Source organism: Lotus japonicus, chromosome 6, assembly GCF_012489685.1.
Source record: "Lotus japonicus ecotype B-129 chromosome 6, LjGifu_v1.2".
Classification (NCBI taxonomy): Eukaryota; Viridiplantae; Streptophyta; class Magnoliopsida; order Fabales; family Fabaceae; genus Lotus; species Lotus japonicus.
In genome coordinates, this window is record NC_080046.1 from 57,781,380 (window position 1) to 57,799,879 (window position 18,500).

General features: G+C 38.3%; 3 protein-coding genes across 4 annotated transcripts; 2 read left to right on the top strand and 1 right to left on the bottom strand.

The window, feature by feature from the left end:
- Nucleotides 1-282: 282 nt before the first annotated feature.
- LOC130723236 (probable UDP-arabinose 4-epimerase 3) lies at nucleotides 283-5,960 on the bottom strand. Of its 2 annotated transcripts, none has more exons than XM_057574210.1 (11): nucleotides 5,795-5,960; nucleotides 4,591-4,731; nucleotides 4,207-4,331; nucleotides 3,183-3,296; nucleotides 2,993-3,100; nucleotides 2,785-2,876; nucleotides 2,105-2,246; nucleotides 1,871-1,965; nucleotides 1,276-1,405; nucleotides 904-1,048; nucleotides 283-708 (listed from the first exon to the last, which is right to left on the bottom strand). In XM_057574210.1, the coding sequence occupies exons 2-11, from the start codon at nucleotides 4,649-4,651 to the stop codon at nucleotides 473-475; spliced, it is 1,248 nt and encodes a 415-aa protein (XP_057430193.1). In that variant the 5' UTR covers nucleotides 4,652-4,731; nucleotides 5,795-5,960; the 3' UTR covers nucleotides 283-472. The 2 variants fall into 2 exon arrangements, with proteins under 2 accessions (XP_057430193.1, XP_057430192.1); XM_057574209.1 differs by having other exon boundaries at nucleotides 5,773-5,959.
- Nucleotides 5,961-13,549: 7,589 nt separating this feature from the next.
- On the top strand, nucleotides 13,550-15,352 carry LOC130725634 (uncharacterized). Its single transcript, XM_057576849.1, has one exon. It carries the CDS (start codon nucleotides 13,550-13,552, stop codon nucleotides 15,350-15,352), a length of 1,803 nt encoding a protein of 600 aa, XP_057432832.1.
- Nucleotides 15,353-15,377: 25 nt separating this feature from the next.
- On the top strand, nucleotides 15,378-16,898 carry LOC130725635 (uncharacterized). Its single transcript, XM_057576850.1, has one exon. The coding sequence runs from the start codon at nucleotides 15,378-15,380 to the stop codon at nucleotides 16,896-16,898; it is 1,521 nt and encodes a 506-aa protein (XP_057432833.1).
- The last annotated feature ends 1,602 nt before the right edge of the window (nucleotides 16,899-18,500 follow it).

Sequence of the window (18,500 nt, forward strand, 5' to 3'; positions counted from 1 at the left end):
ATTTCTCAGTCTTAACTTTGAGAAAATTTATACAAAATTTTGAAACTTATTCCCCAAAGTTTGCTATTTTGCAGACTACAGAGACTTGGACTTCCTCAATTTTTGTATCAAAAAATAAAAAACCTAATAGGAATAATGATATTTGATAATGTTCATTGAAAGATGAAAGTCTTAAAATAAAACTTTCAGGATCAATTTTGCAACCTGTCCTGAAGTCTGCAAAATAAGCAAATTCTAATTGGCTTGATCAAGCAGAGAGCCACCAAAAAAACATATACAGAGGGAGGTAAATGCCTTATGTTTATTTAGAATGGAAGAATCAAAAGATCTAGGAAAACTATACCAGAGCCTAGGCATTATATTATTGAATGATTAGATGTTGAATACATATAAGTATAATGAATGAACTACTAACTCCCTAAGAACCAAAAAATCCTCAGCCCCATGATGTATGAGAGCAGCACAGAAAACTTCAGATTGCAGATGATACACCATAACCATCAGGGCGCGATTTCTGCCATTTCCATGCAACTTGTATGCTCTTTTGAAGGTCAGTGTGTTGTGCAGTCCAATTCAGTTCACGTCTGATCTTAGCCGGGTCGCTATAAACCTCAGCGTAATCACCGGGCCTGCGGGGAAGGAAGTCTACTTTGATGTTCACCCCTGTGGCCTTTTTACAAGCATCCACAAACTCCTTCACTGATCTACCTGGGAAACAACCCCACTATGAGAACTTTTGAGATAACTATGAAACATGTGGATAGACTATGTCCAAGTTTGGAAACACTTCTACAATTGACTCTGAAGCCAGAATCAATCTGTGGGTAGCTTTCGGGTTTCAGAATTGATTCTGGTGAAAGAGAAGCTGGTCCAAGTATGCTATATTCAAATTGTTAAACTTACCTTTTCCAGTGCCAACATTGTAGATCCCAACTTGACCAGGTTGTGCCTTTTCAAGAGCTTTGACGTGAGCATCAACCAGGTCAGTTACATCAATATAATCTCGAACGCATGTTCCATCAGGGGTGTTATAGTCTGTTCCTTTAACCTGCAAATTGTGGCAACAAATACAATGAGTACACATTCATTATATACCGGCATATTAGTTCAGAAACAATTTTTTGGCTGGTTTTCAAGTTGGCTGTGAAAGCAGACTAGAGTGAAATAAATTATAATATATAGAAGAATTCTACATAATGGAAAATCAGATGGCTTAAGCTTCTCTATAAAATAAAACAGCACAAGAATAAAGTAAAAATTATAATAGCAGGATACCTTTAAGCCAGATGTAATGCCACGAGCTGCATCAAAGCAAGCGCCTGAAATTCGACCATGCTCTCGAAGTTCAGGTCTCGGTGCTTCACCTAATCTGCCCTCAGGGTCTGATCCAATCACATTGAAATATCTGAATGTTCCCCAAAGAAAAGTTATCAATAATCACAAACCATAGATAGTAGGAATTATTAACTTGAAATTAACAATTACTTATGTTATGAAATCCAAAAGTACTGATACTTCTTTTCCTATCAGTACATGGCAATAAAGATTTTTGTCACATGAAGGTGCATGTCTAGGTCACCTTCAAATCAAACCTTCCCAGAAGAAAATGTCATATATAATAGCAGATTATGAGAAGTCTGCATTAATAATAAGGATTCATAACATCTATATGCCAAAAAACAAAGAAAATAAAAATCACAAAATGCATTTGACTTAAACCGTGGAACACTTGTTGCAAGGTTTCCTTACATGTAAGATATGTTCAGAATTACTAATAACTTAAGAAACAAAGGGCACATGAATAAGACATAAAAAAAAGCTATTTGAAACATTGGAGAAATCACTAATAACTTAAATGCAAAGTACAAACCTCAGAATCATTACGGCCATCTTAGAATTTTTAGAAAAATCAAGGATGATATCTTCTGCCATCTTCTTGGCTTTTCCATATGGATTAATTGGTTTCTGAAATTGAAGAATATCAATTTAACATAGGTTTCAATGTTCATTAAAGTAACCAAATAAACATTAGACATAGACTGTAGTTAAAAACGAAAGTTCTCAACTATAGTTCACATTCAGTCACACTTAGAATATTTCACACCTGTTCCGTTTCTTCTGTAATGGGCATCTTTTCCGGTTCCCCGTATGTTGCACATGTACTAGAATATATCAACGTCTTCACACCATATTTAGCCATAGACTCCAATACCAACAAGGTATTTGATGTAATATTGTGATAATACCTGACAAACAAGTTATACAACATAAAAAAGTAGAATTGAAATCGATGAATTTTAACACTGATCCATCTCAGCTAAATCTAATTAAAATAAGTCATAGTAGATAAAACATATAGACATAATCCCATAAAACAAATTTAGGTCTTTATCCCAAATAATCTAGACTTAGAATCAATTTTGATTTTGCCAACCTTAACATTCATTTCACAATCATGTACTTTTTTTATTTGGAACTTCCTTGGGCCTAGATAACTTTTGAGTAAACCACTATGAAGGTAATGATAGGAATGTCAACCTTAACTAAGAGAGGTATATTATCAAAGGCAGAGCATATTGAATCCACAAAACCAAGACCTTAGTTAAACAAACCTTGAAAGAGAATTCATATAAAATTGAGAATTTCAATTTGTGTCTAAAAAGCCAATCTGTTGTTCATGCTACTTATGGAGGAAATTAGAAATGCACACAAATTGTATACTACTACTTCCCACAAATTGTTCAACTGGAAATAATGTCCCCAATAAAAGTTACAAGTACTTACTTAAGAGGGTGAAGTGTGCTTTCTCCCACATATGCAACAGCAGCGAAGTGCATCACAGCATCAAATTTATTCTCTGAAAAGATTTTATTAACCTGATAACCAGTCAAGTACACAATTTCTCTGGGGCATTCTCTAACACTATGCTTCAATCAAAGTTAACATTCAACACCAAATTATTTCAGGCAACAAGGAAATATTACAAGGATACAGATTTCGAATCTCCCAAGTCAGCATGTATAAATTGAAGCCTTCCAGGTTCTGGAAATAGGTTTTGAAGAACCCTGACGGCACCTAAATTTCCTCGTGACAGATTATCCTGCAAGGGAGAAAATGTCAGACTGATGAGTGCCGTGCATTTATTTTGTCAGAGAAGTTTTCAATAATATGAAGAGACATACTACTATGGTGACACGGTAAGACTCCTTCAGTAGCCGTAAGGTAGCATGTGAGCCGATGTAGCCTGCACCTCCTGTCACTAATACATGAGTGACCCCTGGTTCAGAGACAGAAAACTGGCCCAAAAAAGAAGAAGCAGAATCACCAAATTGAATAAAAGGGTAAGATGGATGTTGATTTGAATACCAAATAATAGCAAAAAAAGAAAAAGAAAATTATCAACTGAAAATAATACATCCTATCTTTTATAAATTCCCCCTTGTAAATCCTTATAGTTTTCTTTCATCTATTTTCTTTCTTTCTTGTATCCTTCTGACAACACTGGTGAAAACCCAATTAAAATAGAAAAGTTTCATTATTCTTTGAATAAATAAAGAGTAAAAACAGCTCATCATCTCTAACAATGATTCATCTACACATCAAGGTGGCTCTGAGCAGTAAAATAATCAAACAGCCAAAGAAACTACACAGAATTTTTATATCTGCCAAAGGCCATAAGAGCCGACCTATCATAGAAATCTGTCAAACAACAAGACGTAAATTAGAATAGTCCATAGTGCTTTACTTCAAACATTTACATAACGTGAAAAGAAGATAGAAACTTAGATACATCGGATGTTTTATCTAACTCAGCTGGAAGAACAGACTACAAAAACTGTCCCGAGAAGTCCCCCCCCCGCCCCCGGAAAAATTCCATACAGCCATCGCATTGAATTCCAATCAAATTCCACCACCACAAAAGGAAGCATCATGCTGTAAACTTATAAATGGCATAAGAAAATATAAAAATCATTTATCTAATCATCTATTGATTAAAAAGAAGCGACTGATAAAATTTGTTTTAATATGTCTAATAGGATATTTAGCCGGCTAACTCTTTCAAGTTTGTAATGTGTACAAAGATATTAAATATCACAATGTCCACATCCATTAGTAAATAAAATCTAGAGATATATAGACATGCACAATATATAAATATATGTGCATGGTTGACCATGATATTTGTTTGTCTATTTGAAGGAATACCGGACTAGGAGAAGTAAAAGATGGAGATTTCTTGATTATCAAAATGCATAATGCCGTTAATACTGCAACGAGAAAAACTTTTCCAGCAACATTGCCCTTCCTTTTTGGATCCACATAGTCCATGCCTACAAGACAGAAAGCATAAGTGTGAAAATATATCTTAAAAATTCAATGTAAAATATTAATGAATTATAATTAGAAACCCAACCAACATGAAACAAATCAACAACTAATTAATTTATGAACACCTCATGCCATATACTTGCATCCAATCTATCCTATAAACACAGAGATATTGATGCTTTAACTACCCCAGCTTCATTCAATACAAACACAGAGTTGGTCAACCACCATATATGCTCAAATTTGACAGAGTAACCTTACCTCCTAATGACATAGCTCTAGTTGCCCTCGGCTGACTTCTGGACCTGGCAAAATTTAGCATTTGCAAAATCAACAAGGTCTTATTCCCCAATATCAATGATCACATCAAGTTCCACTCCCAGAGGGGTCTTGAGTGATATGCTGCAGTGAAAACCAGACCATGTAAGTTTTTCTTTTCTTTCACTCTGGAGTGAAAAAACCCTTAAAGGAGTTTAAAATAAAAAACCAGCACAACAAAAAACAAACTCGAGGATGACATTGTTAAGGGTAAAAAAGACTGAAGTTCTATTGGTGAAGGGTAAAAAATGGCCTGACGGCCACAATGAAAATGGGAAAATGGATTGGAAAAGTTCAGATACTAAAGAGCTAAAAAGACCATAAAACTTGTGCAAACAAAAAAGAACCGGCCAATTCACCAGTTAATTCAAAACTACAAAGCTGGTGAGTGGTGAGAAAAAGAGGATTCAGAAATGCATCCAGACAACCCCAGAAGAAGTAAATCATGCCACATGGAAAGTAAGCATAAAGAAAAAAACTAAAGATTATCCCCTGCATATTTCACAATAACAACAATGTAAACGACAAGCACATAAATGGTCTGTCAGACTGCACTAGGTAGAAAACACAAGGGAAAAAAGTGAAAAGCAAACCAAAGAGACTCACATTCCAATCCCTTTCCAGGTTTTCAAAAACAAACATCATCAGAGAATCCATCATCTATCAGAAATCAGCTTGAAAAAATCAACAAATACCAAACAGTAGAAACACAACAAATCAGAAGACCAAAGCAATTTCAAGATCCAATCATCCCAAAAATACCAAAATACTACTAACCAGCAATTCAAAAACCCAAAAAAAATCATTTTTGCTCTTGCAGCATCACTGACTAATAAACAACCAAAAACCAAGCCTAAGAAAACATCAGAGAATCACCTAACAACATCAAGGGCCAACCATACATAGAAAAACAACAAATTTGTCATGAAAAAAATGAATTAAAGACCTTTAAACAGCACAAAACATAGAGCAATAAATAACAGAATTGTACTTGAAACTTGAAAACGGAAAATACTTTTGAAAAATGACTTCATAGAACTACCCAGAAGAGCATAAGATCTAGTAAGGAGGAAAAGAGTATAACTTTAACCGTTTGAAGGCTAAAAAGAAAGAAAGTCAGAAAACCTGTAAAGGGAAAATAAAGTACCAGAATCTGAGCAGAAACCAGGATGAGTTGGAAAGAGAATGAGGAAAGTGGGAGCAGGTGCAGAGTAGAATGAATGAATGAATGAATGGTGAGAGAGAATGAAAGAGAGAAGAATGAAAATGGTGAGAGAAGGGGTTGTCTTCTAATAGGTGGAGACTTCTCTCCGCGTCCATGTTGTCAAAGCGTTACAGGACGGCAACACAAAAGGAACAACAACAACAACATCGTAGACTTGAAATTTTTCTTTTCTTTTTTTTTTCTTGTTTTTTGTGATTCCCTTTTGTGATATTTTTTGATAAAGATGCTTTGAATTTGAACAATGTGTAACCTTTCCTTTTATGAGTTTTTACTAACAAGGAAAATAGTAGCAAAAAAATGGTATTTGTAGGATACAAGAGCATGAGTTATGAGCAACTTATCTTTCCTTATAATCATTGATTTTGATATATAGAAATTACTCATGGAATATTCTCATCATAAATGGTGAATCTGTAAATTGTGATATTTTCCTATTAAAAATATGAAAAATTGTTCATATCTTCAACCGTATATGTTATCGGACTCATGAATAATCAATGGAACCGGTCTTCCTTGTCACGATTTTGATCGATGCGAGCGCCTTCGTCCACCAAATTCTATGCAAAGTAGTTGTCTCCTATGTGCCCAGGAGTCATTCATATTCACTTTCATTCCACTGATGATGGCGATGTAGTGCCTCTCCTTTATGATGAGCTTCCTGTGGCACCCCTGAAATGAAATGGAACGGCGGAAATTGAGAGGGGAATTATTATAGTGGGGGGGTGGATCCCCTTGAATTTCAACCAATTAATAAAAGAGCACTGGAAAAAAAGAGTGATGCTAACATTTTTATTTATTCTATTAGTGCACAACTATTAAACTATTTTATTTTATGTATGCCTACCAACATATTAGTAAGTATCATTAAAAAATATTTTTGTAAAATACAAAGAAAGTTATAGAAAATAATATACTATTTTAATAAATCAAAAGTAACCTAATAATTAATTATTATTTACAAGCACCTTAATAATTTAATTAAAAAAATGTAAATTAAATAAAAATTTGAAACTATATATAAATATTTTGAATAATAAAATTAGAAAAACCAATTAATTTAAGACTTAGTTTCAAAAAATAATAATTTAAGACTTGAATTTGAATATATCGTCATATCTCATTTTAATGTACTTCATCTAATTTTTATGATGTTAATCTCCACATTTACAAATAGTTTTAATTTATCATTAAATAATTCTGTCGACAATTTTCCGATGCATAAAAAAATAATTATGTCGACAATGAAGTAATATATCTTAGTCCTTAGAAGTTAAAAAATCAAATCTTAAACATTTAATTTTGATGAGTATCTTTTTAATTTATTTTTATATTTTATAAAAATAACGGTAATTGCAGGGGACAATGAATCTATGTCTTTACATATCTATTTTGGAAAGAAAAATAAGATCGCATTGAAAAGAACGTTCAGAGTGTCCAATAATGTGCAACCATTTGTTTAGTAGTAGACTAGTACTACTTTGCCTACTGGTCCCGCATGTCAAAACCGTGGGGACCCTAATTTGGATTACTGGTGTCACAATACAACAACTAGTAAGTTTATTTATTTATTTTGAAACCAAAGGTAAGTGGAGTTTTTGAAATTAAAAGGAATTTATATGTGCGATGGGTAAAAAAATTCCTCTCAAATGAATAATCCATACTACGCAGAAAATGATGAATTGGTGGTATTAATATATATATATATATATATAGTGTAGAAAAGATATAATAAAAGAAGTCAAACAAAAAAAACAATTATCTCAAATGTTTTATTCCTAATTCTGATTAATCATTGAGAAGCACGTGAGAACCATCTCATTCTTTCTGCAAAATTTTTATTAATCATTTCCTTCTTATTTATATATAGCATCAATTATTTCATTTGAAAATGTCTTATGCCCCAAATAAAATAAGAAAGAATGGTTAATACTTATTATATTGTGAGCGAGTGTAACTTTTTTTACACATTCATTTAATTAATTTCCGTCGTATTAAAAATTAAATTAAAAGATATGCATTGTCGGTGTAAACAAATTTTACACAAACATTCAATCAAATTTTGTCATATCATAAAATATATCTTTGTTTTAATTTAAATTTAAAACAAAAGCAATCATTCTACATGCATATTGTGATTGATTGTTAGTGTAAAATTGTTTTACACCGATACTGCATATCTATTAAACTCTTGAAAATTTATTTGTGTTTTAGTTGAAATTAAAAGAAAATATAACTATTTATTCTAAGTAATATAATATAATTGGATGTGAGTGCAAATTTGTGTTTACGTTGAAGTTGCATGTCCTTTTATCTCATAAAATAAACTCAAAAGTACAAAATAACATGAATTCCCTTTATCCCACTTGGAAGGAAACCATTAAGAACCATTTAACACAAATTTGTTTTCTTCCCGTCAATGCTTGTGGACATGGACATTAAAAGGAAGGTGGCCATTCTGTACATTAACTAGCCTATGAATATAGCAAAGTCAAGCAACTTTCCATTTCATACGTCATGAAGAAATGACCAATTAAGATAATGTGTATAATCAAAGGATAATATAGGTGCTCTGATCAATTATGGAATTAGGCAGTATTTGAATTTTCAATGCCTAACTTAATGTGCACTTCTTGCGGATGAAGGGACCTTTGGTGCGAGTTGGTGGACTTTTCAATTTTGTAGCCTTTGATAGCGTTCTAATTTGAAAGAGATAGAGTACCCCAAAAATATATTAAGAAACTATAAAAGAAAGAGACAACTCACTTTCCCATTGATAAAAAATATTCCGTTTTCAAAGCAACTTCTTCAACATCAATTTTAATATCTTACTATAGTCGAAGTCTTCTTTTAAGCTAAGTGAGTAGCAAGGAAATGCTGTTATCAGCTTGTAAGAAGGAGTATGTATATCTATGGATTGTGATTATTGATATTTATATGGTTGTTTTTCCTTTATAACAAAAAAAATTTAGGGTGGGATGATGGCTTAAGGTAGGAAAAAGTAAACACTTAATAAGACCTAGGCCTATATATATCTCACATCAAGAGGACAAGTGATTTAAGAAAAAAAAAAAGGACGAGTGAAATCTGCAATTTTGTGAGATACGAAGTCATATGCATATGTTTGTTTTCCTTCTAAAGCTTATGATCTTATTTAATAAACTTGGTTTAAATTATGAGTAAATAACACTCCACTGTTTTGAGGTTTGTCTATATAATGTCAATAACTCTAAATTTATTTAAATATTACACTCCACCTCATTCATTACTTATTACCTACCTGTGAATTTTGTTTCTAAATTTATTCACAAATATTTGTTGTGAATTTTACTTTAATTTCTTGCAAATTTATACAGGGGCGTATCCAGGATTTTATTGTTCGGGGGTGTAAGACCAAAAAAATCTTCATTGAATATTATATAAACTATAAATAATAATAAATTATTTTAATACAACTCTTCGTTCTTCCATTGTACTAAATTTATCTATTAGGCTTAATTGCAACTTTGGTCCCTGACATTTACCAATTCCACGATTTTAGTCCCCCACCTAATTTAATTACACAGATGGTCCCTGACTTTGCTGACAGTCTGCAACGTTGGTCCTACCGTTTGTTTGTTAATGGAGGAGGTTTACGTGGATGATCACTTAGCTGATGTGGAAGTTGAATTGGAGAGAGAAAAAGACCAGCAATTGTTTCAACCTTCTTCCTCGCCTCTAGGGACTCGTTCGTTCTTTATCTCTTCCCTTTTCGCTAAATCTCAAGCTTCAAAACATCTTTCTCACGGAGCTCTGTTTTTTAAGGAGGGAGAGGGTAGAAGATGATCGTTGCAGGTCTCATGTGCAACTCACGTGTTTTCCTCTCTCTTTAGTCCTTCTTTCTCTCTCCAATTGGACATCCACGTAAGCCTCCTCCGTTAACAAATAAACGGCAGGACCAACATTGCAGACGTGCATTAAAGTCAGGGACCATCCGTGTAATTAAATTAGGTTGGGGACTAAAAGCCTTGGGGGGTGGCTGTGGACCGCTCCGTGATTTGGACCGGATGAGACACAATTATTAGGCTGGACAGACCATTTCAAGGGACACATCCGGGTCGTCTCAAGGCTAGGCCGCGCGGACATAACATTGACACCGAGCTGGTATTGTTACTCCAAGAGGCTCATCCATCCAAAAATACCGTAGGGCAACACGGGCATGATGCTTTGACCAGACCAAAGACTCACTCAACCGCGAATGACGACATAGTCAATGCTACAGCCAGGTCCCCCTCAATTACGGATGACTCATAACCTCGATTACGGATGACTCACAACCTCAATTACGGATGACTCACAATCACAATACGGACGACTCGCAATCACAACACAGATGACTCGCCATCACATCATGACCGACGGGAAAATCAAGAAGTCCACCCTGATCAGTGCGATCCGACCGTTTTAGTCAATGGCTGTGTAATAAGAATGAGAGCTAGGGTTGGAGACTCACCTACTATTAAAGGGGGTCTTCTGTATGTATCAAAGGCATCTTATTTTTCACTCGTGCAATACAAACACACTTGGTCATTTTCATTGGTCTACTGACTGAAAGTTCATTCTCGAACACTCTTCTTCCTCCAACCATGGTTGATTGGAACCCAGCTGATTGGAACAATCACCCTCCATCTCCATAAGAGTATGATTGCTTCGCATACGGGATGAGGTACGATACCATAGAAAGGGCTATATTTTGTGCGCATTTTGATTGGCACAGGTGCGGGGCCTTGAGGGAAGACCGTTACCGTATCTCTCAACGACCCGCAGCACACAATCAACCATAAGGTTTGAATTGTCATACACGCGGGAGGAGATTTAATGCCTTAGCAGACCCTCGACTGTGTGAGTACATCCATGAGCACCATCCTCGCCTCTATCTCTATGAATGCAATGAATGCGGACAACGATTTATAACCGTAGTAGAAGCTCAAGCTCGTTGTTGTGACCCTCGTCAACAAGTCACTGCACAAGAGAGAATTTTTATAGAAGGTTGTGTAAAATCAGAATGTTAGAAATGAGGGACCTTTCAGCTCCGCTCCACTATTTTTGAACCTCATCGAACGTTTTTCAACCTCTCATGTGCCGCCGTTGTTGGAAGGCGAGTTACTAGGCGCCATAATGATTTTCTCAAGACACCCACCTTCATGTTGCTCCTCCATTATGTATCTGTGTTATTCAATACTTTTGGATACCACCACTTGCTGCCTTGCCTCAGGAACATTTACCGCACCTGATGCAGAACAAGTGTTTAGCTTGTTTTTTTTTTCACTCTAATCAATTGGATTTTGTTAGTAAGGGTTAAACATATATGAGCTTGCAACAAATGTAAAGTCAGTTTTTTTCCACTGAAATCATAACAGAGCTGCTCACTTATTTACGCTAGTTTGTGCTATAGGCTTGTGGACATTCCCTCTACTCTGTTGCTTCTCCTTTTTTGATGATGTGGGACTTAATTGCCCGCGACTCCTTGTATTTTCTTTTGTATTTCACTGCTCTTCTTTGTTCATTGTTCTTTTCTTTCTTTTATTTACTCTGTATTGTGACTTGACTTTGTATTTGATGACACCCCTTGTGTCTTTTTAATAGATTAATAGCTTACCCAAAAAAACATAATTATAGTGACTAGTTAGGCTTAAATGTATATGTTATTATGAATTCGTCTTCTCTAGCAACGATGACGCATCATCCATGCTAAAAATTGATTAAGCCCTCTTGGATTCTAAAATAGAAAAGAATGTATGAGAACAGAAAATATTTTCTGAAACCAAAAAATGAAAACAAAAAAATATTTTTCTAAAACCAAACAAACCCTTAATAAATGTTCATGTTTTCATGTTTGCTGGGTAGGTTTCAAGTGATTTATGATATTTTTGGTTCACATATAGTTTTTTTTTTAAATGGTTCTGATATAGTTACATCAATGGTCTTTGGGTTAGATTAAGTTGTTATTTATTCGCCTAGTTGATTTTTTATTGATAATCATGGATAAGGGTAACCAAACCATATCAAATTAAAATTCAATTATATATTTTGGTTTTATAAACCATTCCATCTTTTTCAAACCCGGTTTAAGTTCAAAACCAGATTTAAAACTGATTTTATATTAGAACTTGATTTAAAATCGATTTAATTCAAAGTGTGATAGCTAAAGTAATGAAGTTTTTAAAAGAAGTGAAGACATACAAGCATGACACAATTAGAGTACACAAAATAGGATAACATAGCATTTAAAAGACTTGGGTCAGACTATATAGTAACTATCATAAAGCTGCTTCACTAAAGCAAACCACTAAAAAATGTGATCTCAACATACAACAGATGTAATAATGTGCAATAATAAATTCAAAAATGAGATTTGAAAATTAATGTACATTTTTACTAACACTCATGCAAAAAATCATATTGCAATGTAATAAATTATTGAATTACGATTTCCCCTCTTGACTGTCAAAACGTCTTTATATCTGCTTCTGGTTCGCGTCTCTCTTATAGTTGTGGATCTTGTGTGCCCTCTATGTAGTCTGGAATATGAAGCGCTTGATCATTTGTTGGTAGCGCGTGCTGCTACAAGATGCTTATGGTTTGGAACCACTCTTTCTTTACGGTTCGAGATGTTCTCCTCACTGTTCAATTTTATGGATCATGTTATGGGTACGATCGACTAACAGCCATGGTGTTGCGCAATGGCAAACATGGATGTATGCTTTGTGGGAAGCTCAGAACAAGGCAGTGTTCCAAGGCTGGAGATTAACGGTTACAGTGGTTTTGTTCAGATTTGAAGCGATACAATCGCTACAAGTGGAGGTGGTGCTCGCATCACACAAGATGTCCTAGTTAGCTTCTACGTGGTGTAGGCTAAGGATGGGTACTGTGGAGATGTATTTTGATGTTATGGTTTCAGCGAACATAATTTTCGGGTCGGGTATGGTGGTGCATGATTATGAATGAGAGGTTCTGGCGTCAGTGACGGTCCACCCTATTCATGTTTTATCCTAATTTTTGGTTGAGTATCGTGCTTTTCATGGGCGATGGTGTTGGCTTCTTAATTGGGCTTCTAGCGAGTGTGCTTTGAGTTAGATTGTCTACAGGTTCTTTAGCGACGAAAGAAACCTCCTGATGGAAATTCTTATTTAGCTTATGTGCTTTGAGATTGTTTTTTGCTTTCTAGTTCTTTTTATTTTGTACACTTATCGTTTGTTTGTCGGAGTGGTAATTCGGTGGCTGATTTCCTTGCTAGGAACACCTCCACTTATTCTAATGTTGTTTCGGTGAGGAGGTTCCTATCGAGACTTTACGCTTTGTGAACTCTAATATTTTGCCTTCTATACCTCCTTATTCGTAAGTCTAGGCATTTTGATTTAAAAAAAAATATAGATAGATATATAGATAGATAGAATTATAGAAAGACTAAAAGATTATATAATATTACAAATATGTGATGATTAATGAAATTAAATTTGAAAAGTAGTAATCAGTGGTGTACATTCAAAAAAGATGAAAAATACAACGGAAAATTAGAGATGTCACAAAAACAAACATATTGATGTGGCAAAATAAAGCCTAATGACATAGGTGAAATGTTATCGTCGTAACTCACACTTCAAAAATCATATATTATAGTCATAGTTAGAGTTAGCAAATATGACTATCGGAGGCTCTGTGCAATCTGGCGCGGCTGGCGGCGATGAGACTGCTTCTCCGGAGGAACGAGATATCCTCCGGCGGAGTACCTTCAGAGCCAAACGACAAACTGTGGAGGGGGAACAGTCATCTGGCGGGGGTGGCTTGGCGACAGCCACAAGTCTGTCCTTGGCTCGTAAGCCCCTTTCTTACAAAGACATTTGTTCTGGAATCAATGGCAGGGATAAACTTCCTGAACTGGATCTCCCCACGATGGATGAGGATGAGTCTGATATGGAGGAGGAGCCAGTGGAGACTGAGGAAGCGGAGAGTATGACGCTGAATGCTGCTGTCTACGATCCCTTATGCCCTAAAATTAGGGTGACCCGAAAGGAGATATGGGAGGCGAGGAGGCCATGGAGAAATGCGATCATCATCAAGCTTTTGGGTAAGCGTATGAATTTGAACTACTTGCGTCCACGGCTGGAGAAGTTGTGGCAGCCCTTTGGGGCGATGGAGATAATTGATCTTAGTCAAGATTTTTTTGTTGTTCGTTTTGAGAACAAGCAGGACTACAAACATGTGTTTGATGATGGGTTGTGGGTGATTCTAGGGCACTGCCTAGCCGTCCAAAAGTGGCAGCCAGAGTTTATCCCAGAGGAAGGTGAGCTAGGTCGTGCTGCAGTTTGGATCAGGCTGCCTAACTTTCCAGTGGAATACCATAGCAAGCAATTTTTGTGGCGTATTGGTGAGCAACTGGGAAGAATGGTCAAGATTGATGAGAAAAATAGCAGAATGCAGGAAGCTGCGGTGGCTGCACAACAGGCTGCACAGAAACGTGGCTTGATACCTTCTGGGACGGAGCGCGCAAAGTTTGCTCGGCTTTGTATTGAGGTAGATCTGAGCAAGGCCTTGGTGGCTAAGTTTGATTTCAATGATAAGGTCTACAGAGTCGAATATGAAGGACTGAGTCAGATTTGTTTCCACTGTGGCCGCTTTGGCCATAAGGTTGAAACCTGCCCTTTACTTTACCATCCTCAACGCTCGTCGTCTCCAGCGACGGCGACACCTGCCGGCCGACCCCAGCCACCACCGCCATCGGTGGCAGAAAACCCTTTTGGAGACTGGATGATCGTGAAGCGCAATCAGCGGAAACCGGTTAGCAAATCGAAGCCTAATCCCGCGGGATTCCAGAAAGGAAAGAATCAGGGTTTGAATTCTAATTCCAATTTGAATTCTAACTCCAATTTGAATTCGAATTCCAAATCCGGCTCGAGGTTTCAGGCCCTGAATGATGTGGACCCTGGTATAGGTAGTTCGCATGAAAAGGGAACAACTTCCACGGCTGCTGGAAATGTTCCGGAAACTGAGGTGATTGGAATTAATGACTCTCCTATTTCTGTGGAGATTGGGATCGTGGAAGATTATGTAACGGTTCAGACTATACACAATGATGGTGCTTTGGGAATTATTAAGGATGTTGACCCGGATAGTGGGGCCCGCGAACAAAACAGAATTTCTCCTGAATCTGTTAACGCACGTGACCCCCTGACGAGTCATGCCTCAGTCAAGAGTTTGAAGCAGGCAGCGCGTGGGAGCACGTCAACTCAGGTGGATTTGTCCTCTGCTGGCAAAGTGCATGAAGACTCGTCCACCGGCCAAGCCAAGAAGGGGAAGAAGGGGTCCACCCAATTCCCATTGAAGGGTATCCCTCATAAGGGCCAAGCCCAACAGCCTCATCCTAAGGATATGGAGAAGGATGAGGGGGTGATAAGGGAGAGGGACGAGAGCTTGTCCCCAGGGTCTACAAAGAGGTCGTCCTAGGACCTGGTTACTCTCCTTTTAACGCATGTTAATGATGATAAACATCCTTACCTGGAACATAAGAGGTGCTGCCGCGAAAGGGGTCCCTTTTCTGATTAAAGATTTGGTTGCAAGACACCATGTGAGTTGCATGGCTTTGTTTGAGACTCGTGTTAGTGGGTCCAAGGCTACTAAGATAATCTCTTCGTTGGGGTTTGATAGTTCGTTTGTAGTGGATGCTGAGGGTTTTGCGGGTGGCATTTGGCTAATGTGGAAGAGTCAAGATGTACACATTAATATCATCCAATCCCATCGCCAGTTTGTCCATGCCCAGCTAGTCCCAGGGGGTACTACTACTCCTTCTCTCATTACCTTTGTTTATGGGAGTCCACAGATGGCTGCTCGTAACTTACTATGGACATCGCTTGAGGTTTTGAGTGCTTCTATCACTGCTCCGTGGATGGTCATAGGGGACTTCAATGCTTATCTCGGTGCGGATGAAAAGTTTGGTGGTGCTGCAGCTAATGCCACCTCTATGAGACGGTTTCGTGATTGCATGGAATGTTGTCACTTGTCAGATATGGGTTTTAAGGGTCCACCATTCACGTGGGAGTGGCGTGGGGTGAAGGAGAGACTTGACCGGGGAATTTGCAACTTGGCTTGGCTGGAAGTCTTCCCGGAATCTTCTATTCTTCATCTCCCCCAATTGAAGTCCGACCATAAGCCGCTGCTGCTTCGGTGTTCTGATCAAGAGGTGCAGGATACCCATGACCGGCCCTTCAGATTCATGTCGTGTTGGCTACTGGACAACCGATTCCCTCATGTAGTGCTCAATGCTTGGAAAAACAACCATGATTGGTTCACTGCCTCAGAAAGTTTTAGAATGAACGTAACAGATTGGAACTCACAGGTGTTTGGGGATGTCTTCCGTAGGAAGCGTCGCTTGATGCGCAGGTTGGAGGGCATTAATGCAAAGCTTCATATGCGCCATAACCCGTTCCTCCACCACCTACAGCGGAAGCTGTGGAAACTCTATAATCGTACGCTAGTTCAGGAAGAGTCAATTTGGCAGCAAAAATCGCGATGTATGTGGGTGAAGCACAGCGACAGAAATACACGCTTCTTCCATGTTTCGACAAAGACTAGACGGAAACGCAATAGGATTGAAGCACTCACAGATGATAATGGGACTCTAGTGACGGATTTGGTAACCCTACGTTCCATGACGGTGGAGTTTTTTGGTTCGTTGTATTCTTCCTCAGGAGTGGTGAACCCGCTCCCTTCTCTTGGGGCGTTTCAGGCTGTCGAGTATGATGTGCTCCAGGATATTCAGGCTCAGTTCTCAGCGGAGGAGGTGAAGCAGGCGGTGTTCAGTATGGGCCCACTCAAAGCCCCTGGCCCGGATGGGCTACAACCAATATTCTTCCAAAAGCACTGGGAGATAGTTGGGGATTCTGTGGTTAAACTCATACATGATTGCTACCTTGATCATCATAAAATTAAGGAGATTAATGAAACCCTTCTGGTCCTTATTCCGAAGGTTGATAAACCTGACAGTTTAAAGTAGTTTCGTCCGATCAGTTTATGTAACGTTGTTTACAAAATCATGACCAAGGCACTGGCTAATAGGTTGAAACCGATCCTAGGATCGTTGATTTCTCCTAACCAGTGTAGCTTTGTGCCTGGGAGACATAGCTCTGATAATATTGTTATAGCTCAGGAGGTCTTTCATTCTATGCGAAATATGAGATCGAAGAAAGGTTGGGTTGCTATCAAAGTTGATCTTGAGAAGGCCTACGATAGAATCAGTTGGGATTTTTTACATGATACCTTGGTAGAGGTTGGCTTCAACCAGAATTTCTGTAACCTGATTCTTAGCTGCGTCAGCCGCTGTTCGTTCCAAGTCTTGTTCAATGGGTCGAAAACCACTCCGTTTGTGCCTTCTCGTGGTATTCGCCAAGGGGACCCAATGTCCCCTTATCTTTTTGTCTTATGTATGGAGCGTTTGGCCCATTTGATCCAGAACGAGGTGGGTATGGGTGCTTGGAAGCCGGTGACTCTATCCCGGGGAGGTCCCCAAATCTCTCATCTATTCTTCGTCGATGACTTGCTTCTCTTTGGTGAAGCGTCTTTGGAGCAGATTGGTGTGATGCGGGCTTGCCTACAGCGTTTTTGTGAGGCTTCAGGGCAGAAGGTGAGCTTGGAGAAGTCTCGCATGCTGGTTTCTCGCAACGTTCACCATACCATGGCTGCACGGCTTAGTGGAGAGGCACAAATAGCATTAACAACGGACTTGGGGAAGTACCTGGGGGTTCCCCTTCTCCACCGGCGTTTGAATAAAGCGACGTTTGACTCCTTGTTACGGAAATCCCAACAACGACCAGCATCTTGGAAAGCTGCTTCCTTGAGCTTTGCTGGACGGGTCACCCTAGCCCAATCAGTGGTAGCGTCAATCCCCACTTATAGTATGCAAACGATGCTCCTCCCTCGCTATGTTTGTGATCGATTGGAGAGAGATCAACGTCGCTTTATTTGGGGCGCTGTTGAAGGTTCTCGTAGCTACAGCCATGTGGCTTGGAATCGAGTGTGCTCACCGAAGCCATTGGGTGGCCTTGGCCTGAAGCGGTTGCACGAATTTAATCAAGCTATCTTCATGAAAATAAACTGGGGTTTGATCACTGCTCCGGATGCTCTGTGGGTAAGGGTCCTGCGACACAAATATGGTTGTGGGGACGACTCTATGCCTGCTGTGTCTCGTAGGCCATCTGAATCATCAATCTGGAATGGGGTTCGTAATACCTGGGAAGCTTTCTCACGCGGTTTACGTTGGCAGATTGGTAACGGGAGGACAATTCGCATTTGGACAGATCGATGGTTGACTTCCGGGCTCTCATTGGAGGAAGTAGCAGTACAAGCCATTCCAGAAGTGTTCCTTAGCTGGGTGCTTGCTGACCTCTATCAAGGTAATGGTCGTTGGGATATATCTTGTATTATTGAGTTTATCCCTAACGTTGTCTACCAGGAGGTGATCACGTCCCTGCCCGTGTCTCTTTCGGTTGATCCTGACTTGCCTATGTGGGGGCGTACTGCGCATGGTCAGTTCACTACCAGTTCAGCGTACGAGCTCTTAACAGAGGACTTGGTTGTGCCCACGGCTGACCCTCTTTGG

What these genes read in the sequence shown, in the direction of transcription:
- LOC130723236 (XM_057574210.1), bottom strand. Translation starts at nt 4,651, where the DNA reads ATGCTAAATTTTGCCAGGTCCAGAAGTCAGCCGAGGGCAACTAGAGCT. An exon ending in AGCACACTTCACCCTCTTAA is followed by an intron (nt 2,247 to 2,784) that starts GTAAGTACTTGT and finishes CTTGTTTGTCAG; the next exon opens with GTATTATCACAATATTACAT. An exon ending in CAATGTTGGCACTGGAAAAG is followed by an intron (nt 709 to 903) that starts GTAAGTTTAACA and finishes GTTGTTTCCCAG; the next exon opens with GTAGATCAGTGAAGGAGTTT.
- LOC130725634 (XM_057576849.1), top strand. Translation starts at nt 13,550, where the DNA reads ATGACTATCGGAGGCTCTGTGCAATCTGGCGCGGCTGGCGGCGATGAG.
- LOC130725635 (XM_057576850.1), top strand. Translation starts at nt 15,378, where the DNA reads ATGTTAATGATGATAAACATCCTTACCTGGAACATAAGAGGTGCTGCC.